This window comes from Rhinichthys klamathensis, unplaced genomic scaffold, assembly GCF_029890125.1.
Source record: "Rhinichthys klamathensis goyatoka isolate OS25496 unplaced genomic scaffold, OSU_Roscu_1.1 h1tg000200l_1, whole genome shotgun sequence".
NCBI lineage: Eukaryota > Metazoa > Chordata > Actinopteri > Cypriniformes > Leuciscidae > Rhinichthys > Rhinichthys klamathensis.
In genome coordinates this window covers 536,843-559,000 of record NW_026606726.1, presented here as the reverse complement: position 1 = coordinate 559,000, position 22,158 = coordinate 536,843, and the positions used below count along the sequence as shown (strand labels likewise).

General features: G+C 38.2%; 1 protein-coding gene across 1 annotated transcript in view; it reads right to left on the bottom strand.

Annotated features, from left to right (window-relative positions):
• Nucleotides 1-21,513, bottom strand: part of LOC130096591 (ras-related protein Rab-3C-like) — a 42,668-nt gene extending 21,155 nt beyond the window's left edge. Inside the window, exons 1-3 of the mRNA XM_056263142.1 lie at nucleotides 21,356-21,513; nucleotides 19,922-20,131; nucleotides 2,700-2,818 (exon numbers count right to left, since the gene is read on the bottom strand). Coding sequence (XP_056119117.1) covers nucleotides 2,700-2,818; nucleotides 19,922-20,131; nucleotides 21,356-21,379 — 353 coding nt within the window. The 5' untranslated portion in view covers nucleotides 21,380-21,513. The remainder of the gene's footprint in view (nucleotides 1-2,699; nucleotides 2,819-19,921; nucleotides 20,132-21,355) is intronic.
• Between the last annotated feature and the right edge of the window lie 645 nt (nucleotides 21,514-22,158).

Sequence of the window (22,158 nt, the reverse complement as noted above, 5' to 3'; positions counted from 1 at the left end):
TATAATAATATTAACTAATACTATCATGATCACTTCACTTTCACTTTTCATGATTTACTCACTTAATTGAGTAAATCAATTATAATACTAAACAGGGCCCAGTTTACACCTGGTGTTTTAATCCGTCTCTTTTGTCCACTTTCAACCTTCTGTCCTGATTTCTTCAAGGGGAGGGTCTATGTAAAATAAATGTATGGGCTTTTTCAGATCTTTAGATCTAATGGATGGAATAAGCTCACGCAATTAACATATGAACGCGACCGGAGACGACGGAAAAACACACGGAGAGCAACAGCTTTAGTTTCTGCTCTGACAGCCGAGCGAAATCAGGAATGGAGAGAGAACATTGTGCTTGGTACATTTTTCATCTTCAAACCAAACTTGGGTCTTCAGCCGATAAAGTTTAAATCCCGTCTGGCTAGAGCTCTTCTCATAATGTTCACTCATTAAGACAGTAGACGGAGATTAGACGGTCTTTTGTGGCTGTTTGAACACATTTGAGCGTTTACAGTACGAAAGCAATCCGTTCAAATGTGTTTTAAACTGGCTCTGGAAGTGGTGGAAAGTGGACAAGCTCAAAACCTTTTAGACCTCGTTTACACCTGTATTCAGCGTCGTCCACTTGTGATCCGATCGACCAAACGCGTCTTAATAACAGCTGTAAACAGGGCCTCAGATATGAAAACTCCTGGCCTCGTCACTGCTATTTTTATACCAAACAATGAATCATTAAAGTGCTATGATGATGATGTGTAAACTAGAGATATTTATGCTTCCTTCAGAGCCGTCTCACTCACGGCATTTGTGTTGATGGAACAATAACTTGCTTATAGTTCTCTTAAACCATGCAGATTTTTTCTGCAAACACACACACACACAATCTATTATGCAGAAATACTGCCTTCTGCTTCAAATACTGCAGAAGTGTCTCTGCATGATCGCTGCAAACGCTGGCTTCATGTCCAGTGATCTTGTCTCCGATCGCATCTACACTGCTCGTGGACCAGAGGTCTCGCGGACCAGAGGTCTCGTGGACCAGAGGTCTCGTGGACCAGAGGTCTCGTGGACCAGAGGTCTCGTGGACCAGAGGTCTCGTGGATCAGAGGTCTCGTGGATCAGAGGTCTAGTTGATCAGAGGTCTCGTGGACCAGGGGCCTAGTGGATCAGAGGTCTAGTTGATCAGAGGTCTAGTTGATCAGAGGTCTCGGGGACCAGAGGTCTCGTGGACCAGATGTCTAGTTGATCAGAGGTCTCGTGGATCAGAGGTCTCGTGGACCAGAGGTCTCGTGGATCAGAGGTCTCGTGGATCAGTGGTCTCGTGGACCAGAGGTCTCGTGGATCAGTGGTCTCGTGGATCAGAGGTCTCGTGGATCAGAGGTCTCGTGGACAAGAGGTCTCGTGTACCAGAGGTCTCGTGGACAAGAGGTCTCGTGGACAAGAGGTCTCGTGGACATGAGGTCTCGTGGACCAGTGGTCTCGTGGATCAGAGGTCTAGTTGATCAGAGGTCTCGTGGACCAGAGGTCTCGTGGACAAGAGGTCTCGTGGACAAGAGGTCTCGTGGACCAGTGGTCTCGTGGACCAGAGGTCTCATGGACCAGAGGTCTCGTGGACAAGAGGTCTCGTGTACCAGAGGTCTCATGGACCAGAGGTCTCGTGGACAAGAGGTCTCGTGTACCAGAGGTCTCGTGGATCAGAGGTCTCGTGGACAAGAGGTCTCGTGGACAAGAGGTCTCGTGGACCAGTGGTCTCGTGGACAAGAGGTCTCGTGGATCAGAGGTCTAGTTGATCAGAGGTCTCGTGGACCAGAGGTCTCGTGGACCAGAGGTCTCGTGGACCAGAGGTCTCTCGTGGACCAGAGGTCTCGTGGACAAGAGGTCTCGTGGACAAGAGGTCTCGTGGACCAGTGGTCTCGTGGACCAGAGGTCTTGTGGACAAGAGGTCTCGTGGATCAGAGGTCTAGTTGATCAGAGGTCTCGTGGACCAGAGGTCTCGTGGACCAGTGGTCTCGTGGACCAGAGGTCTCGTGGAACAGAGGTCTCGTGGACAAGAGGTCTCGTGGACAAGAGGTCTCGTGGATCAGTGGTCTCGTGGATCAGAGGTCTAGTTGATCAGAGGTCTCGTGGACCAGAGGTCTCGTGGACAAGAGGTCTCGTGGACCAGTGGTCTCGTGGACCAGAGGTCTCGTGGACCAGAGGTCTCGTGGACAAGAGGTCTCGTGGACAAGAGGTCTCGTGGATCAGTGGTCTCGTGGATCAGAGGTCTAGTTGATCAGAGGTCTAGTTGATCAGAGGTCTCGTGGACCAGAGGTCTCGTGGACAAGAGGTCTCGTGGACAAGAGGTCTCGTGGACCAGTGGTCTCGTGGACCAGAGGTCTCGTGGACCAGAGGTCTCGTGGACAAGAGGTCTCGTGGATCAGAGGTCTCGTGGATCAGAGGTCTCGTGGATCAGAGGTCTCGTGGATCAGAGGTCTCGTGGATCAGAGGTCTCGTGGATCAGAGGTCTCGTGGATCAGAGGTCTCGTGGACAAGAAGTCTCGCGGATCAGAGGTCTCGTGGACCAGAGGTCTTGTGGACAAGAGGTCTCGTGGACAAGAAGTCTCGCGGATCAGAGGTCTCGTGGACAAGAAGTCTCGCGGATCAGAGGTCTCGTGGACAAGAAGTCTCGCGGATCAGAGGTCTCGTGGACCAGAGTCACTCACCAGTCCTGGACGGCTCCGAACGACTCCTCGTTTGTGATGTCGTACATGAGGATGAAGCCCATGGCTCCACGATAATACGCCGTAGTGATGGTGCGGTATCTCTCCTGTCCTGCAGTATCCTTAAAAATACACACAAAACAGCTTTGTTAGTTCAGACACTCATTTGAATTCTTAAACACTTTTTTTGTTATTCAATTCATACTTATATGTATAGCACTTTTCACAATACACATCATTTCAAAGCAGCTTTACAGAAAGTGCATATTACAATTTAGAGATCTGTTATCAGAGGAAACTGTCTAAGTTATACAGTTATGTATAAGTTATGACCGATTATATCCTGTCAATCAAAAGGATGCAGAAAAAAGTGTCAGACTTCAACTCATACTGTGTGTGAAGAAAATCTCTTGTGTGTTAAATTTAGGGCAAGTTAGCACGACAATAAGGCATATACAATTAAAAAATAGTAGAATAAAGTTGAAGTTGTAAATAAAACAAAGATTATTACAGTACATTTGAAAGAAAATACTATTTCAGTCTTTGAAGTCAAGTCACCTTTATTTATATAGAGCTTTCTACAAAGCAGATTCACATTAATAAACAGAATCAATGATGCAAACTTCATCAAATATGAGACTTCACAATGTCACGCTTCATTCAATGTGTTACTTGCCGTTTCTTTGTAACTATTATTGACATTTACTAGCAATTTCTGAGTGAAAGATGTTTCTATCCAACACTGTTTTTTTTCAGTGTAGTTAAAGGTGCAATGTGTCATTTTAGTTGCGAAATACAACCAACAGAAGTTACAGTGGCCGACAGGAAGTGATGTCGTCGTCTGAGACAGTAACAGTAGCCAGTTAAATAATGAGGTTTCTTTACAAAGATAAATTTAGAAATTAGGTTTACTTTATTATTCAGTAAAATGATGTTATTATTGCGAATATTATTGTTACTTGTTCATCATTGTGTCAGTGTTTTATTCGCTGACTTTAGCAGCTTCTTTGAACGAAGAACAATAGTGACGAAATGCATTTGTCCGTTCAGGGCCACCGTAGAAACATGTCGATGTAAGGCGACCCGCGGTGTGTGTAGAAAGAAATGCCTCATTATAAGCTAATAAACACACAACGGTTCATTAAGTAAGGTCTTCATACACCACTGAAAACATAGTTATGTGTATGATATTGCATTTCTGTCAACAGATTAGATCCTAAATATTACACACTGCACCTTTAATAAATGTTTAAAGGGAACCACAACAGCAAACCTAACATTGGATTAAGTTTATTCCATATTTAAATAAATAATATTCATATAATATTTCAGAAGGCTTGATGGATGAGCGCAGGAAGTCATTTAACTTCTTCTACCAGATTGTTCCCAAATTTAGCAGGGAAAATCGGAGACCTGCCGGGCGTTACCATGGAGATTGAGCAGGACAGCAGGACGTATCAATGGCGCTGGTCGGGTGGGTGGATGCAATACAGAAAATTATGGACCCTAAAGGGTAATATTTTACGCTTTTGTAGCATGCAATTTCTCCCAGCTGACCAGTTATAATATTAGTCAAGGATTCTTGCAACAAAAACATCTAAATGTAGTTTAAACGACCATTTCCACTTTCTCTCTAGCCTTTGTTATGGATTATTATTATTAAGGCTGTTGATATGTAAATGTGGGCGGTCATATGGTAATGAGCTCATAATGGGCTCAAACCCTTTACATAAAAAGCGTACAAAATAAGCAGAAGGAAAGGAAAATCCTGTTTTGACACAAATGAAAGCGGAGATATATTTCTATATTATTTTTAAAAGCTTTTTGATAATTGCTTTGCACGAAAGGTCACAGATAGAGCTTAAAAATATTTACACGGAAATAAACCACATTAAATGTTTTACTGCAAGTGTTGTTCATACGCTGTAAAAAAAATGTTGCTACCTTTCATTTATAATCAATCAACTTGGATGTTTAAGTCATTTCAACCTAAATTAAATTGACTTGAATCTTGTATAACATAAAAAAGTTATTTGACTTATTTTGATGAGTTAAAGCAATGTAAAAACATATGTTGTCTTAACTTGTATACGTGTTTACGCAAGAATAATATATAATAGCAACAGTGTGTGTTGCTCTCTGGGTTATTTCGTTCTGCATTCAACATTTTTATCTTTAGATTTTTATGCATTACAGCTGCACAATTAATCATTAAAAGATTGTGATCTTATTCCTAAATGACAACATTTCACCTGTGTCTCTTCGACAAAATCTCACCAGAACATTTAAAGTTGTGTTACCGCTGCCACTGATCCAGAGAGAGCCGTTGTCATGTATACTGTACATATGAAACAGCTTTGCAACCACACAATTTCGTTATTTCTGTCGTCTTACAATAATTCAAATTATCACAGAAGTACTGAGATAATTTTTTATTGTTCAGATATAAACACTGATAGCTACGGAAGCAATTAAAACAGCAAATTAACTTGACACTTTAAATAAAGATTGTATAGATTTCATGGTTACACCAGTAGGCGACAAGTGACTGTTAAAAATGTGTTTGTCATTGAATCATTCATTCAAGAGATTTGTTCAAAAACGCTGAATCATCCAGTAATTAAACAAGTGAAGTGTTTATGAGTGAGTCATTGAATCATTCACTCAACCCGATTTAAAAAAAATATTTATTGTAAATTATTAAACATTTAATTCAATTAAAAAGACTGCAGCAATTAATATTTTGCCAGAACCTCTGGTAAATTTCATGTTATTTTGTCTAGTTTTCTACAATGCACCTTTTTGTTTTGAAGAAAACAGGAAGAAAAGCGCTTTCGCTAATAAGACTGCCTGGTAGATTTATCATCTATGCGGTTGTACCATAGACTAAAAAAAGATGGACGATGCCCCTTCGCTCTCTTCCATTGGTCAGAAGTGAAGCCGCCAGTGTCCCGATACGGCGCTGACATCTTGGGACTTGAGTCTGCACAGAAGCGATCTCAGGACCAGACCTGCGCGGAAGTAAAGCCGTGAAATCAAGGCCCCGCCCTCACTCTCGCAGAAACAATCGCAAGCACACGCTCCGGCACTTTTTTAAAATTAATTATAGAAATTTAGATATTAAATTTAAAGCTCCAATCTCCTCAGTCCTCCGAAGATCCCGAAAAAAAGTCTGTTGGTGCTTCAGTGACTTCTGCGCTCAGAGAACCTGTCAATCACAGCTGTCAATTTTGACGTCACACCACCGTATCAAATAACTAACTAAAAACAAACTTATTTTAAAAACATACACTTGAAATTACATCAGCGTGATTAAAAACTACAGTAAATGACAGAAACCATATTTGGAAAAAAGATATTTGAAGTGTAATTTAATGGTCTCACGTGCCGTTGAATAACACAGGGAGGCAGGGTTTATGAGCTATACTGGGACCGGCCACCGGGGGGGCGATCGAAACACTGGGTTTATGAGCTATACTGGGACCGGCCACCGGGGGGCGATCGAGACACTGGGTTTATGAGCTATACTGGGACTGGCCACCGGGGGGCGATCGAGACGCTTTGGCTTCACTTTTCAGGGCTTGTGCGGCACACTTGGGTTGTACTTGATTGTACTGCACATATCAGAAGATTATTACAGAGGCAGCTGACTTTGATGGAGGAATTTACAGCTTTACTCGCAAACTATAATTCTTGTTCATCAATAAGATAAGAACCAGACAAGACAGATATACTGGAATTAATTGAAAAGTGTACAGTCCGAGTAGTAATAGAAGATGTTTGCTGTCGTAATAATGACAGTAGCGCACACAGAAGTATAGCTGTTCTGTGCTACGGCACGGTTAGCGATCACACTACGTGCATACCAAGCCCAAGCCCAACTGAACAGTGCTCAGGCCCACCTCTTCCAAGCGGGCCAGGGACCGTTACGGGACGGTTTAAATCGCCCGGTGTGAGTACACCCTAACTGGTCTTCCCATGCATGTGCCAATAACACTGCCCTCTAGTGTGAAGTGGACCATGACAAACAGCAAATCCCCAATCCTGCTCTGCCGGTGCTCTTATCTGCCACAGACAGATCCAATGAGCGACCACACACACACACACACACACACACACACAATACAAAAGAGAAGCACACACACACACAATACAAAAGAGAAGCACACACACATACATACACACATACATACATACACACAAAATACAAGAGAGAAGTGCACACACACACACACACGCACACACACAGAGTGGCCAAAAAATAACGCATCGTGCTCCATTAGGAGGCTTTATGATGATCTAGGACCGCAAGCAATTATAAAATGGGCTCTGAGCGTCTCTTTATGGCTCTGTGAAAGGCTTGTCTTTGGACACACACAGACTGAAGTAAAGGCTCTAATTACTGCAAACAGAGCCGCTGATAAGAGCAAACAACATGCAGGCGCTCCCTGAGCAGGTGCTGGTCAATCTCGGCCACGACCCCCGAGAGAGAGAGAGAGAGAGAGAGAGAGAGAGAGAGAGCAAAACGCACCATTCACTATTGTACATATAACTCTTTCAGTCTGCTTGAGGTTACATTAGGCCAGTCGATCAATTAAAAATGTAATTACATGAATACATGGATTAATCAAACTATAATATCAAATAATAATATAACATCATTGTTGCAAACCAGCAAATTACCAAATATGCAGAAGAAAAAGTAGCTTTTAAAGTCAATAAATAAATAATGATCAAATAATAAAAAATACATTTAAAAAAAATAACAAAATATCTTTAAAAAAATCAACATGTTAAATTGACAGCCTCTACCTTTATTTAACCTTTATTCTCAAAAAAAAATGTATCATTGGACGTCAATTATTAAGTAATGATCAAATAATAAAAATATATATTAAAAATGAATAAAACACATGAAAAAATAATAGTTTATAAATAAATTATTCATAATAAAAAAACAAAAATATCAAATTAATAAATGAGCCAACATATTAAATTGACAGCCCTATTTTTAATAGTACAAAATAGTACAGTAAAAAATCAGGGATGAAATAACATACCTTTAAAAGTAAATAAAAAAAATAATGATTTAATAAAAAAATATTTCTAAATAAATAATAAAATAAATAAAAAACGGAAAAAGAAAAATTTAAATAATTAAATAGTCAGTCCTACTTTTAAAATACTTTATTCTAAAAAAAAAATCAGGGATGAAAAAAACCTAGCATTAGAAGTCAATTAAAAAAAATGTTTTAATAATTTTGAATAAGAAGATTGAATAATAAAAAATATATTTTAAATAATAAAATAAAAATAAATACAAAATTACTATAATACTTTAAATAATTAAATCAGATTTAAAAAATTTAAAGAGAGAGAGAGAGCGAGAGTGTGTGTGTGTGTGTGTGTGTGTGTGAGAGAGAGAGAGAGAAAGAGAGAGAGAGCGCGAGAGTGTGTGTGTGTGTGTGTGTGTGTGTGTGTGTGTGTGTGTGTGAGAGAGAGAGAGAGAGAGAGAGTGTGTGTGTGTGTGTGTGTGTGTGTGAGAGAGAGAGAGAGAGAGAGAGAGAGAGAGAGAGAGAGCTATAAAAATGATTCATGTGAGTCACTTCTGAGATATTATGCAAGTGGAAGAGCTTCATATCCGACAGATGAAATGCTAGTGAGTGTGTGACACTAATGTGAGTCAGCGTGAGCGGCCTATGCTCGGACTGCAGACGTCAATGTTAAAACACTTCAGCTGCTGTAAGGGAATAAATAAGGATGACTGTGCAAGCAACACAACATCAAGACAAAACACTAATACAGAGACTAAAATGTAACTCAAAATGACAATATATGAAATAGTGAGCATGTTTGGAAATGAGGAAAACGGGCTTGCTTTAAAATCATTACATGCTGTGCATTATAGTCAAGTCAAGTCACCTTCATTTATTCAGCACCTTTAACAATATACAGGGGAAACTCGAAAAATTAGAATATCGTGCAAAAGTTCATTTATTTCAGTAATTCAACTTAAAAAGGTGAAACTAATACATTATATAGACTCATTACATGCAAAGTGAGATATTTCAAACCCCTGAGAGCGCTGATGGCGTGCACATGCGCATTACGTGTTTAGTCTATAGGTATGCGCGTTTGAATATATATGTGTGCAGGCGTGTAGTGTTTTTTTTTTTACAAATTGACCTCAACCAGTTTATTTCCAACTATTTTCAAAGGAAAACGCCTTCCCTAGAAGTCGCTAAATGTCGCTAGATGACATCATACGTCAATTAGCATATTAATGACGTCATCGCGTCGTACTTGCGTTCTGTCAACCTACTGTGTTTTCTCTCTATATTAAAGGGTTAGTGCACCCAAAAATGAAAATGATGTCATTAATGACTCTCCCTCATGTCGTCCCAAGCCCGTCAGACCTCCGTTCATCTTCGGAACACAGTTTAAGATATTTTAGATTTAGTCCGAGAGCTTTCTGTCCCTTCATTGAACATGTGTGTACGGTATACTGTCCTTGTCCAGAAAGGAAATAAAGACATCATCAAAGTAGTCCATGTGACATCAGTGGGTTAGTTAGAGTGTGTTGAAGCATCGAAAATACATTTTGCTCCAAAAATAACAAAAACTAGGACTTTATTCAGCATTGTATTGTGTTCTGGTTCTGTTGTGGATGTTTAACAATCTTTGTTGCACACTGACTGTACAGTGACTTTTCAGTTAGAGAAAGGGTTTGCCTTTGCAATTTTGTTTATGTTGATGCACTTTAATTAAAAACAATAAATATATATTTTTAAAATATATTTACAGTTCGCAGTTATTCTGTTTTAAATGGAAGGGGGGTGAAAATCGAATCGAATCATAAATCGAGTTTTTTATTTTAAAAAATCACAGATTATTTTAGGCGAAAAAATCGCCCAGCTCTAAAATATATATATATATATAAAATAGAAATATGTAAAACCCTCTTCAAGCTAAAATGATATTGGTTTTTCCTCCATTGAGAATTAGAGGATTAGAAAAGAAACGGTGTGGTTTTCATTTCCTATATGACAAAGTGGCGTTGCCGTCATTAAGGTAACGAGGAACATGTTAGTTAATGTGGTCCGTTTGCACGCCATCTGAGAGATTCATGTGTCTGGAGACGCTCCAAATCCCATGTTGAGTTTTATTGATCTGTGACTTGCGTGGACTAACCCTTTATCCCTTCATTGGGCCAATAAATTAACCTTAGACAACGTGAGCGAGTCATTTAGGAGATGGGCTTCCTCTGGGAAGCAGGGATTTGATTTAGACGGATGAATGCTGGGAGTGAGCGAAACTACTTACGATCAGCAGCTGAGCAAATGAGGACGGGTAAAAAAGAAACGCTGACACTTTCACAGTCTGAGGGAGACGAAGAGCAGAGAAAATCAATTCACGCTTGCACAAAGAAATTCACAGACAGCAAAGAGACGGAGAACTACGGCAGGTGATAAAGATATATCACATCTACAGTATCACTACAGTTAATGATGGTTCAAACTCATACAGCAGTACATCTACTGTGACATTTAATACAAGCATTGCAAGTGTAAACAGCTTCATTGATTATAATGAAAGTGATTTACAGTAGCTTTGATGTGTAGACTTTCATTTTAGTCCAAACCAAGCGATGAGCATTAGGACATTATGATGCTCCACATAACAGTGTATTGGATATATTTAGATTTTTGTTTTCAGTGTGAACAGAGAAATGACTTATTTACTTATTGCCTGGTTAGGACAAAGTTTTGAAAATGCAAATTCAACTGGAGGAAAAAGTGTGCTAAAAAGGCATATTCTGTATTCTTCACCTTTTATTCAAATGTTATAAAAATGTGTTAAAGTCCACCTGAAAATCAAGCGTTTAATGTTGTTTATATGTCTGTGGTGTTTTTAATACGCTTTAAGACACACCATGTGTAAATTCATAAGTCGACAGCATTGCTGAGTATTTTCTGCTTAAAACTGCAGTGAACCAAAGACAGTCTCAAAAACACGGTTTGAAATCGCTGGTGTTTCTGACGTCACAAACGACCTTGTAACCAATCAGATCAACGTGTGATCGTCAACCAGTGGATCTCTGAGCTGAGTGAGTGAGTGAGTGGAGGCGGGGCTCATTTGCATATTCATAGAACCGCGTATACTAAATGAGGCAAGGGTGTCGAGTTACATTCAAGCTGTTTTAAGGCATGAAGACATTTTGTTTTTTTCAAGGAAAAAACTTTTAAATGTGTTATTTTGATGATCAAAGATGAGTTTTAAGGGATACAATTATTGACTACAGGAGGTCTTTAAAGATGTTGTGAGCTTTTTGTTTTTCAATGCATTTATTTATTTATTTTTTGCATAGTAAAATAAAACCTGTAGCTATAGTTTGGTATGAATAAATATTATTTCATTTTCGAATTAAGTAATGTTTCAATGATGAATTAGGTTTCAAATGTCTGTTTTCTTTCAGCTGAAAGGCCTTTAGTTTTCCTTTGGTTCTTCAGATTTTTCATCATATTAACAGGCACCATTCAAGTGAACAAATTTAGGTCGTTTTTAGTACTTGTGATTTCTGGGAACAAAAAAAGCATTGAAATAAAATCGCTGTGAATGAAAGGAGACATATGCCATGGGGAAAAGGACACACACACACACACACACACACCCACACGCACACACACACATGAACTCACTCACCTCCTCATTCTACCTCTGCGATTTCTCCCGAGAGGCTTCGTGGTTGAACGAGTGAGAGTAAAAATAGCTCAAGATGAACAGTCATGCCTTCGGTGGTGGCGTCTCCTCTGACCACAAAGCACACAGCCAACCAACGTACAGATTTATTTGGAAATTAAGCATTTTAAGCAAAGACTGCATTAAATTCCATACTTAACTGATAATAGTTACACTATCATCATTCTCATCCCATGACTGCAAATAATATTACAGACAAGTTAATCTTAAAAGCAACTAAGTAGGCTTTAAATGATAAAATACAAGACGGAAAGCAGAAATCTGCTTTATTGTTGATTGCAAGCAGAGATAATATGATATTTGACTATTTTAATGTCCCCCTGTGGTGAAAATCAAGCTTTTAATGTTGTTTATATGTCTATGTGGTGTTTTTAATATGCTTTAAGACAAACCATGTGTAAATTCATAAGTCGACAGCATTGCTGAGTATTTCCTCCTTAAAACTGCAGTGAACCAAAGACAGTCTCAAAAACATGGTTTGAAATCGCTGGTGTTTCTGACGTCACAAACGACCTTGTAACCAATCAGATCAACGTGTGATCGTCAACCAGTGGATCTCTGAGCTGAGTGAGTGAGTGGAGGCGGGGCTCATTTGCATATTCATAGAACCGCGTATACTAAATGAGGCAAGGGTGTCGAGCTACATTCAAGCTGTTTTAAGGCATGAAGAATATTTTTACAAGGAAAAAACTTTTAAATATGTGATTTTGGTGATCAAAGATGAGTTTTAAGGGATAACATTATTGACAACAGGGGGACTTTAAGATTGTCCGAAAATACCCATACCTTCTAGTTGACTAACTTGTAAATTATATTAACTCTATTTATTTATGTGTGTGTTTGTGTGTAGTATATATACAGTAAAAATTGTGAATTAAATGAACTCTGTATGGATACTGGAGGTTGTGCAATTAGAGCTGGTTCAGAGGTGTCAAGTGATCACAGAGTGATCTTAATAATAAATGTAAGGTACGTGGGAACACTTCCTATTAGATTTCTTCTCAGAAACCAGTCATTAGTTTATTGCAACATCTCCAAAACGAGCATGAGGTGAAGAGAGTCTAGTTTCTTGACACACTTCTTCTCTACAGTGAAAGCAATGGACGAGACACAATACTACTAAAATCATGCACTTGGCAGTGTATACAGATCTATTGATTATAAAGGATGCATTTTAGCAGAAGCCAAAGTTTAGCCTTTCAGCTTCAACAAGTTAGTTTTCACTTTTTGGCCTCATGAAGTAATTATCAGAAAAGTTCAGTCTGCATTAAATGCGCATTGTCACTTTAAAAGGCATGTCCGGGCAAATTCAAAAGCTTTTCACTGGATTGATTGACTGGCATTCTTTAAACTCAGAATGAAGCTGCTCAGATCTATAATGCTAAATGAGCTATTCTCACGGCGCTGAATGAGACGCATGATTCATAGATGTGGCGGCGCTTCCAGGAACAAAAACATTCAGCCCAGCTGTTCCTGTCCTCTACGTCTGTTTAATATAATAGAGGAACAACAGGGGCTATAAAGACCCTTGAGAATGTTTTTAGCACATTTATTCTGCGATAAACTCATGTCCTACATACTGAATGTCAATGTGTTTTGTGAAATAATGTAAATAGTGCAATGACACTACTGAATTGAACACAGGGCTTGTATACACTAGTCGAGTAGTCCAGGGATTGACTACTTCAACCACTAGTCGGCGCTGTCGGAAACAATCGACTACTCGAGAGTGCATTAGCCTGGTTAAAACCAGACCATCCTCAGTTGTAACTGAGTTATGGTCTGGCAAAGCTTCATAGACAAGTCATTTCCAGAGGGGCGTCACCAACGGACGTAGCTCAAATGCCTCTGTGCGCAATTCGATAGACCTAAAACCAATCAGAGCGATGAAGGAGATGACGTATGCAGAGCGACGTTTGTCTGTTATAGAGCAGACACTGATTAGCTACTTGCTCTACGTTCATTTAAAATGAACAGCAAGACAACTAGAAGTGAATGTGCTTTCCATTAAATAAATCACACACAGTAAACAACACCTTAAAGTCCCCATGAAATCAAAATTGACCATACTTACTTTGTTTGCCTAAATTGATCGTTTTGTGGTGAACAATTCATCCATGCAAGTCAATCCACACAAAAAAATTTTTTGGCTTTGTAATCTTTAATCAAATTTTGAAAATGCCCCTCCCCTCTGCATTGGAGGACCTTGCCCGATGACGTAGGCTTTATGGTTTGGGCGTCTGCTTAACATCCATAACCACGCCCCTCCAACTGACAGTAGACAGGCTGAATGAAAACACCTACTTTTCTAGATCCATTCAGGTGCTAGTTGGAAAAAAAGCCACACCCACTATTTTGCCTCATTTAGTATTCCGTTTCTCTCGGAAATACGTCACAACACTGGAGAAAAGTCGTTTGCAACTTCCGGTTCACAGGGACTTTAACAAAAAACACTTTGCAATGAACTTTGCAATTTAGACGCGCAAACTGTGTGCCGGTGCGGTGAGACGTACATATTTTTATAACATGGTTTTAGCGGTTATAGAGTTCTAATGACGGTGTTCAACTATAACCGTCACACCCCTAGTTCCACGGCCACGACTCCATCTTTGTAAATGTACAAAGTCTGCTTCACCGTCGCTGTGCTGTCGTCATCGTGTAAAGCCCGCCCCAACGTTTCGGATTGGTGCCGCGATTTCGACGGATTAGAAATGGGTTTGAATGAGCTCTTTGCCAGACTAACTTGCAGAGCAAATCTAAATTTGAAGGAAGTTGTCTGGGTTTTCCCAGGCTAGCATTAACCATAAATGAATTCAAAATGGCGAACGTCACCAACAGACAACACACATCAGATGTGTGGAAGTTTTTCATCAAGGATGACAAAAATATCGTAATTTGCCAACTCTGTAAAACCTTTTTAAAATTCAACAGCAGTACGGCAGGTGTGCACAACCACCTACGGTTGAAACATCCAACAACAAAGGCAAATTTAAGTGAGACGCACACCACGAAGCAAACGAGCATCGGTGAATTCTCTAAACGCCTGATTACAGAGAGGAGAAGACAGGTAATAACAGATTTACTTGTGGATTTTATAATGAAGGATTTAAGACCACTCTCTGCAGTTTATCAACTTCTTTGAACCCAGTTACACCGTTCCATCGAATGCTTCACTCTGGAAAATAATTGGCCACAAAAACGACTATCTAAAAGCCGACATTGCGTCTGAAATGAAAGGCAAGAACGGCTATTTATTTGGCTTTGTTACATTAAAATTAAAATATGTAATGTCATAATTATAATGTTTTGGGAGTTTACATATGTAATTGTTGCATTAGGCTATGAATTAAAGATACACTGCGTAATATTTTAAGTAGATTTTTTTAGCAAAAAAACACTTCTTTCAAAATGATATGTTCTCATTAATGTGTAATCACTTCAAACGACCAATTAAGTATTCTCGTAAGTGTATAATCTGCCACTTAGAATACACACGAGCGAGTCGCTGGAATGGCGGAAGCCATGTTGAAGCATCCATCTTGAAAATACATTAGACAAAGAGGGACATATCTGGAAATTCAAGCTTCGCCTTTCGCGTTTTTAAAATTAGTGGCACCGTGACGAATGCGAGAGGGAGATTACTCGCGACTGCCGGCAGATTTGAAATAATACGGCCACCATAATATCCATAATAAAGGCTAGATGTCTTACGGCGGAGTCTCTATCGTCATCACTGGCGGCCATCTTGTCACAGGCAAGCTTTCTGGCGGGCTCTGTGGTGCCTGATGTAAGATGAGTGATCAGCACGAACACAAATACTCTTATCTCGTTGAAATCTTGACGGATTTACAAACGGTTTGGTTTCTTACAAACGTTATTAACGTGGCTATAATTCTGGATGATTATTTATTTATACACTTATTATTCATAAGTATGCAGTGGCATAACTACATCTCTGACATTTATAACAAACCAAACCATTTGAAAAACGGTAGAAGATTGAGCAAGTTATGGTTATTTAAAAAGTACATGCACAATTAAAACACAATGTTACGAGTGAGCGAGCTGCCTGTGACAAGATGGCCGCCAGGTGCGGACTTCGACCTCCATTGGCCAGCAGCGCGGACGAGACATCTAGCCTTTATTATGGATATCTATGGTTATAACGCCCTCGGAATGGGAGGGGCTAGAAAGTAATATTCAGTTGGTAGTCATATACAATCTCACCACTAGATGGGAGAAAATCCTACACAGTGTAGCTTACCCCCCCTTACAAGTCAGCCCCAATTTTGGCAAGTGATGCTGCATTCATGACATACCCTAAATAAAAAGGTTTCTGCTCATAAGTCATTCTGAAGAGACACATAACACACATATATTTAGAAAGCCAACCCTTGAGAGTTTCCAATTCAAGACTCAAAATTAATCAGACTGTTATTAATATTGAGATATATAAGCTCAAACATAAAAACAAAGACAACAATATTAATACTATATTTATTAAATGTATTAAAATATTATGTGAATGTAGGATTGCAACTTATAACCACAACTAAAGTGTAGCCACAATTGTGGTCATGCTTCATTTCAAATCTGAGGATGATATCTCAAAAATTATGTGTTTTATAAAGGCTATTTTGTTATTGATAAGAACTATTTCATATCTTTTAATTTACAGTCGCATGAACCATGAGTAGTTGAGTAACTCGAGTATTGTTTTGATAAGAAATCGACTAGCAGAAATCAGTAGTCGTGCAACCCCTATGTCCACCAAAGCATCTGTATGTTTCCATATAAAAATGTCGATACAATGTAAAGTATTTTCTCTGGCTCTTGTTTTAAATTATTTTGGTACGTTATTATGCTTGTTGTTGTCGTCCGTTGACGTACAAGCAGAATGTGGCGGTTGGTCGGTGTGGTATTAGCCCCGTCCCTTCTCCACTGTGATTGGACGGCTGGGTAAAAAGTGACGAGCGCTGCGTTTTACCCAAAGTTGAACATTGTTCAGCTTTCAGCGACCAGTAAAAAACACTTTTTTGTAATGCCATGGATCTCCCAGAAATCATTATGTCAGAGTACCACAAGAGTACCAGTTCCAACAACACAAACCACAACTAAAAGGATTATTAACAAACAATATATTTGAGCCTTAAATAAGCAGATAATAAAAGCTGTGCTTGTGTAAAAATGAGTGATTCATCATGAAATCATTGACTATGGATTGCAGGTTGATGCAAAACTCTCTGAATGTGCGATCAATCAGCGTTTGCTCTCCACACATGACGTTAAAGTGATGACGTTATCAGCCACCTCTTCCAATCAATGACGTGAATGTGAATCAGTTCGGAAAACACATGCACAATTTTAAACACAGGCATTTGCTTTAGGCTAGTTTCCATGCAGCTTGTGTATCATCTAGATAAAATGGTCCGGTATCTGTATTAAATCTGTATTGAAGATTTAATAAGGACAAAATAAAGGCAACATACTAAGCAGAATTATATCTGGTGTCATGAAAAGATGATTGTCCAAGGGTTGATTCCCAGCAAAACCAAATCCCTCATTGTGCATGAATAAAATGTGTTTAGTTTAAAACATAAAAACATTCCTGCATCCGTTCCTAAAGTCATTCATATCAGACGTCAGTGCCACTGAAAACATCATTCCACTAATCCACTTTTATGCTTGTTCACCACCTGCTTTGAACATTTCATCCATTTTGAGTCACACTGACTCATATGTTTGTGCCAATCTAAATAAATAATCTGTCTGGAACTATGACGCAACAAAATGGCTTTGATTTAGGGTGTTTACTCGTGCAGTTTGATTCTCATGGTTCTTTTGGTCCGGACCCAAAAACAAAATGATAGGGTTTGTTTGTTCACACTTACTTGGCATGTTTGGTTCAATTAAAACAAACCCTGGTGCGATTGCTCTGTTAATGTGTTTTATTTTAATAAGTGTGAACGCTGTTATCCGAACCCAAACAAGCGGACCGAGACCCACCGGTCCAAACTAACTCTGGTGCGGTTTGACTGAAATATTTGGCCAAATATATTAAAGCCAATAAATAATGTATTATTTCTTTCAGCTGAGACCCTTCAAATGCGCACTGTTCGACATGATGGTTTTAAATTGCTTGAAATATGATTGGAATCACATCAAAAAAGGAAAATACAGTTCAGTGCAACATGTGCAGCGCAAGTCTGTCATATCGGCTACATAAAATTATAATGAGAACATCATAATTGTGTGCTTGGGACATGGATTTTAATGGTGAGACTTTTGTTCTTGTAATCAGGCTCTCAAAATTATATAAAACTTTGGATTTAGATTTATCGGCCAATATATCGGTTATCGGCTTTCAAAAATAACTAATTATCGGTTATCGGTATCAGGCAAAATTTTCATATCAGTGCATCCCTATTCTTTTTTGATGCACATAGAGGAATTTATTCGGAAAATGTGTTTCCATCGTGGGTTATCCGACTCAAATGAGCACATACGTTTTTTACAGTATGTGCATTTTTAGAGTTTATGCGTATTTTGGCCTCTAAACGAACATCTAAACGAACCACAAACAGGACGTGATGTCACAAGATGCTACCCTACAAAGTTTACCTGTTTATCTCGTCATAGGAGCTACGATGGCCATTACAGTTCGGTACAGGTGTCGGAAACGTTGCAGCGGATCTTCGTGTGTGTGCAACGGACAGATTCCTGTCGCTGTTTTGACTCCTTTACACATTTAAGCTCTTCATTAGTTCTCATCTGATCAAAATACCATCATATGTAGGCTGTGCACATACAGTGAGCGCATTTAGTCCAGCACACAGCATTGTTTTGGATATTTAGGTTCGGGGTTAAAAATGACAGTAGCTACGTTTCCAATCATCCACCTATTTTAAGCGCATTTTGGGGTATCGCATAAAAAATCGCTGGATGGAAAGGCCAAAATGCACATAAGCTCTAGAATTGCACATACTGTAAAAAAACTTATGTGCTCATTTGAGTCGGATAAACCACGATGGAAACACATTTCCTGAATAAATTCCTCTATGTGCATCAAAAAAGAATAGGGATGCACTGATATGAAAATTTTGCCTGATACCGATAACAGATAATTAGTTATTTTTGTAAGCCGATAACCGATATTTTGGCCGATAAATCTAAATTTTTATATAATTTTGAGAGCCTGGTTACAAAAACAAAAGTCTCACCATAAAAATCCATGTCCCAAGCACACAATTATGATGCTCTGATTATAATGTTATGTAGCCGATATGACAGACTTGCGCTGCACATGTTACACTGAACTGTATTTTCATTTTTCAAAGTGATTCAATCATATTTCAAGCAATTCAAAACCATCATGTTGAACAGTGCGCATCTGAAGAGTCTCAGCTGAAGGAAATAATCTGTTATTTATCAGCTTTAATATATCGGCCAAATTTTCTTATCCGGCCGATAACGATAACATTCGAAATGAACATATATCCACAACAGAACCGCAAGACAATACAATGCTGAATAAAGTCGTAGTTTTTGTTATTTTTGGAGCAAAATGTATTTTCGATGCTTCAAAATATTCTAACTAACCCACTGATGTCACATGGACTACTTTGATGATGTCTTTATTTCCTTTCTGGACAAGGACAGTATACCGTACACACATGTTCAATGGAGGGACAGAAAACTCTCGGACTAAATCTAAAATATCTTAAACTGTGTCCCGGAGATGAACGGAGGTCTTACGGGCCACAGTAAGTTTGGAAAGGTGGGTCTCGGACTCTCGGTCCGCTTGTTTGCACCAGGGTTCGGTTCGCACTTATTCAAATCGCACTTAGTGCTGGGCAATGATTAATCACATCCAAAATAAAAGTTTGTGTTTACATAATAATATGTGTCTATAAATACGCACACATGCATGTATATATTTAAGATTTTTTTTTTTTTATATCTAAAATATTTATATTTAATATCAATTATGTATAAATATATATACAGTATATACATATTTCTTAAATATATACATGCATATGTGTGTATTTATATATACACAGTACACACATATATATTATGTAAACACAAACTTTTATTTTGGATGCGATTAATTGTTGCCCAGCACTAGTTTTAATCAAACCAAATGTACATTAGATAGTGAGTATCTTGTCATAGGTTAGTTTACCAATAATCATATTCAATATTTTCTGGAGCATCCTAGGCCATCTCACAACACAATAATTTCAAAACAGTCTGATACAGTATTCATTCATGCAACTAAAAGCTAGTGTATTTACTTTTAAAGAGGAGCAGGAGTGTGTATCGAACAACATGTTGGTGGATTGCAACACACCAGTTGGGAAGCACAGACCCGAGGCAAGCCAGGCATCAATTTAACCGGCCTTGTTTCAAACGACAAGGCTAGTCTAATGAAACCCGCGGTCTAATGTAGGCCAACTCACCCATATCTGCAGTTTGATTCTCTTGTCGTTCTTGTAGACGGTTTTGACTTTGAAATCGATGCCCACCGTACTCACAAACGCTGACGTGAAGGAGTCGTCAGCGTACCGGAAGAGGAACGACGTCTTTCCTACACTGCTGTTGCCGATGATCAGCAGTTTGAACATGTAATCGAAGTTCTGGTCAGATCCTTCTTTCTGTGCCGCAGCCATCTGGAACGAGACAACACGCTTTCAACAAACAGCTGCAGCAACACACACGTCAAACGTGTACCAATACATCTTCAAAATGCATTTATTATTATTCATGTTTTATTGTTGTAGTCTAATGAATGTTATTGTGGTAAAAACAGAATGCATACAAAAAGTCATGAAACAATAAACATATCAGTTTATTTATATAGTTCTATTTTATAATGGTTAGTGGACACAAATGTATTTATTTTTTAAATAAAAGGGCAGATTTTGAAACTTATAGAAACATTTATTAACAATAAAATTTGGATTAATTAAAAATGGAGTTGTTTGATAAAACTGATGTGATATGGTTATTGTTTTATTACTTTTATTTTGCATTCTGTTTTTACTACAATAATATTCATTAGACTACAATATAAACATGAATAATAATAATAATATACAGTAGGTAATATACAGTAAGTTGTCACGTAAATAAATAGATGTTATATAATTACATGAACAGTACATTAAATTAGCAAGTTAGTTTCCCTGTGAACATTTTAGTGTTTGGAAATATTCTTGAAAATGTATCGGTAGATCCGATTTTTTTTTTTTTTTTTTTATATGTCTAAAATGAATATTATAAAAGACAGATTTGATGTATGGTTTAAAAATCAGTAAAGAGGAACAGGCTTTGAAAAATATAGGCCTAGTGAGATTATTTCTCTAAATTATACATGCAAAGCAAACTGACACTAAATGTTTTGACACTAAATACAGTAAAACATAATAAATATCACATGTTATAAGTTGTCATTTATCAAATTTGGAGCTTGCTTGTCATTGGCCGAAAGAACCCTGGAAAGCCATCCATATAAAACCAATCTTCAAACACCATCTCAAAAATAAATACAGTCAAGCTGACAATCATTTAATTATGATAATGATTAATGTACAGAGAGGAAGAGCTATAAAACGCTTTAGTACAGGAATATTCCCCCAACCCCCACATTACAGAGGGTTAGGGTGTGTTTCCATCAATAACCATATCCATTTTATTCACCCTTATGTTCATAACGACTGATTGAATCATATTGAGAATATGGCTAATACATTACAACAATCAATTGTGACATATTTCGCCTTAACGTCATTTACAGAATTCGGAAATGATCAGCAGAACTGTAATTATAATGAAATAACTTAATATTATAAAGCCACGTATGACAATTAAAGCTTATAAACGCAAGCACAAACCTGCATGGATCCGTCCTGACGCATCCTACCGAAGATTTGGCACGATAATTCAGTCGGTTCCCGGTGATGCTCGAATCACTCCGTGTCCTCTGAGCATCAGCATCAGCTGCCAGAGAGAGAACGCGCGCTGACTCTCTGCTGTGCGCGCTCCCGGCCGGTCCAACGGCACTCAACCGCGCTCACTGCTGGGAGTTGGAGTTTTCTCCAGAGAATAATTTGTAGTCCTAAAACCCGGAAGAGACTAGATAGATTGGTTATCTCGTTATCTCCTTTTTTTTTTTTTTTTTTTTTTTTACAGTATATGATTATCTCTCACGTTTCTAATGTGTTTTGGTGTATCAGTAAAATAATATCCGTTTATAGCAGAAATTTATTTATTTTCCCTCGTGGTAAGTTAACTGATGAATAACATCAAACCTCCGGACCAGGCTTGACTCTTTCCAAAACGTTTGAATCAAACATTTTAATTCGTGTATAAATGAACAATTATTTATATACAATAACTTATTTATAAAGAACAACTTAAATTATATTTAACGTGAGTGTTAGGAAATACAATATTTGGGGGAAAACATTATTTGACAAAATAATTCAGTCCACACGAAGTTTTTTATGTTTCCCAATTCCCCCTTACATTAAAATCTAATAATATCATCCAAAAAAAAATAAAAAAAATAAAAATAAAATAAAACTGCATTTCAGTTTAGTAGGTTTTTATTAAATTTTTAGTATGAAATTATAAGGTATAGTTTCATTACACATTTACACTTAGGCCAATATAAATCCTACCGTCTTAAAATAAT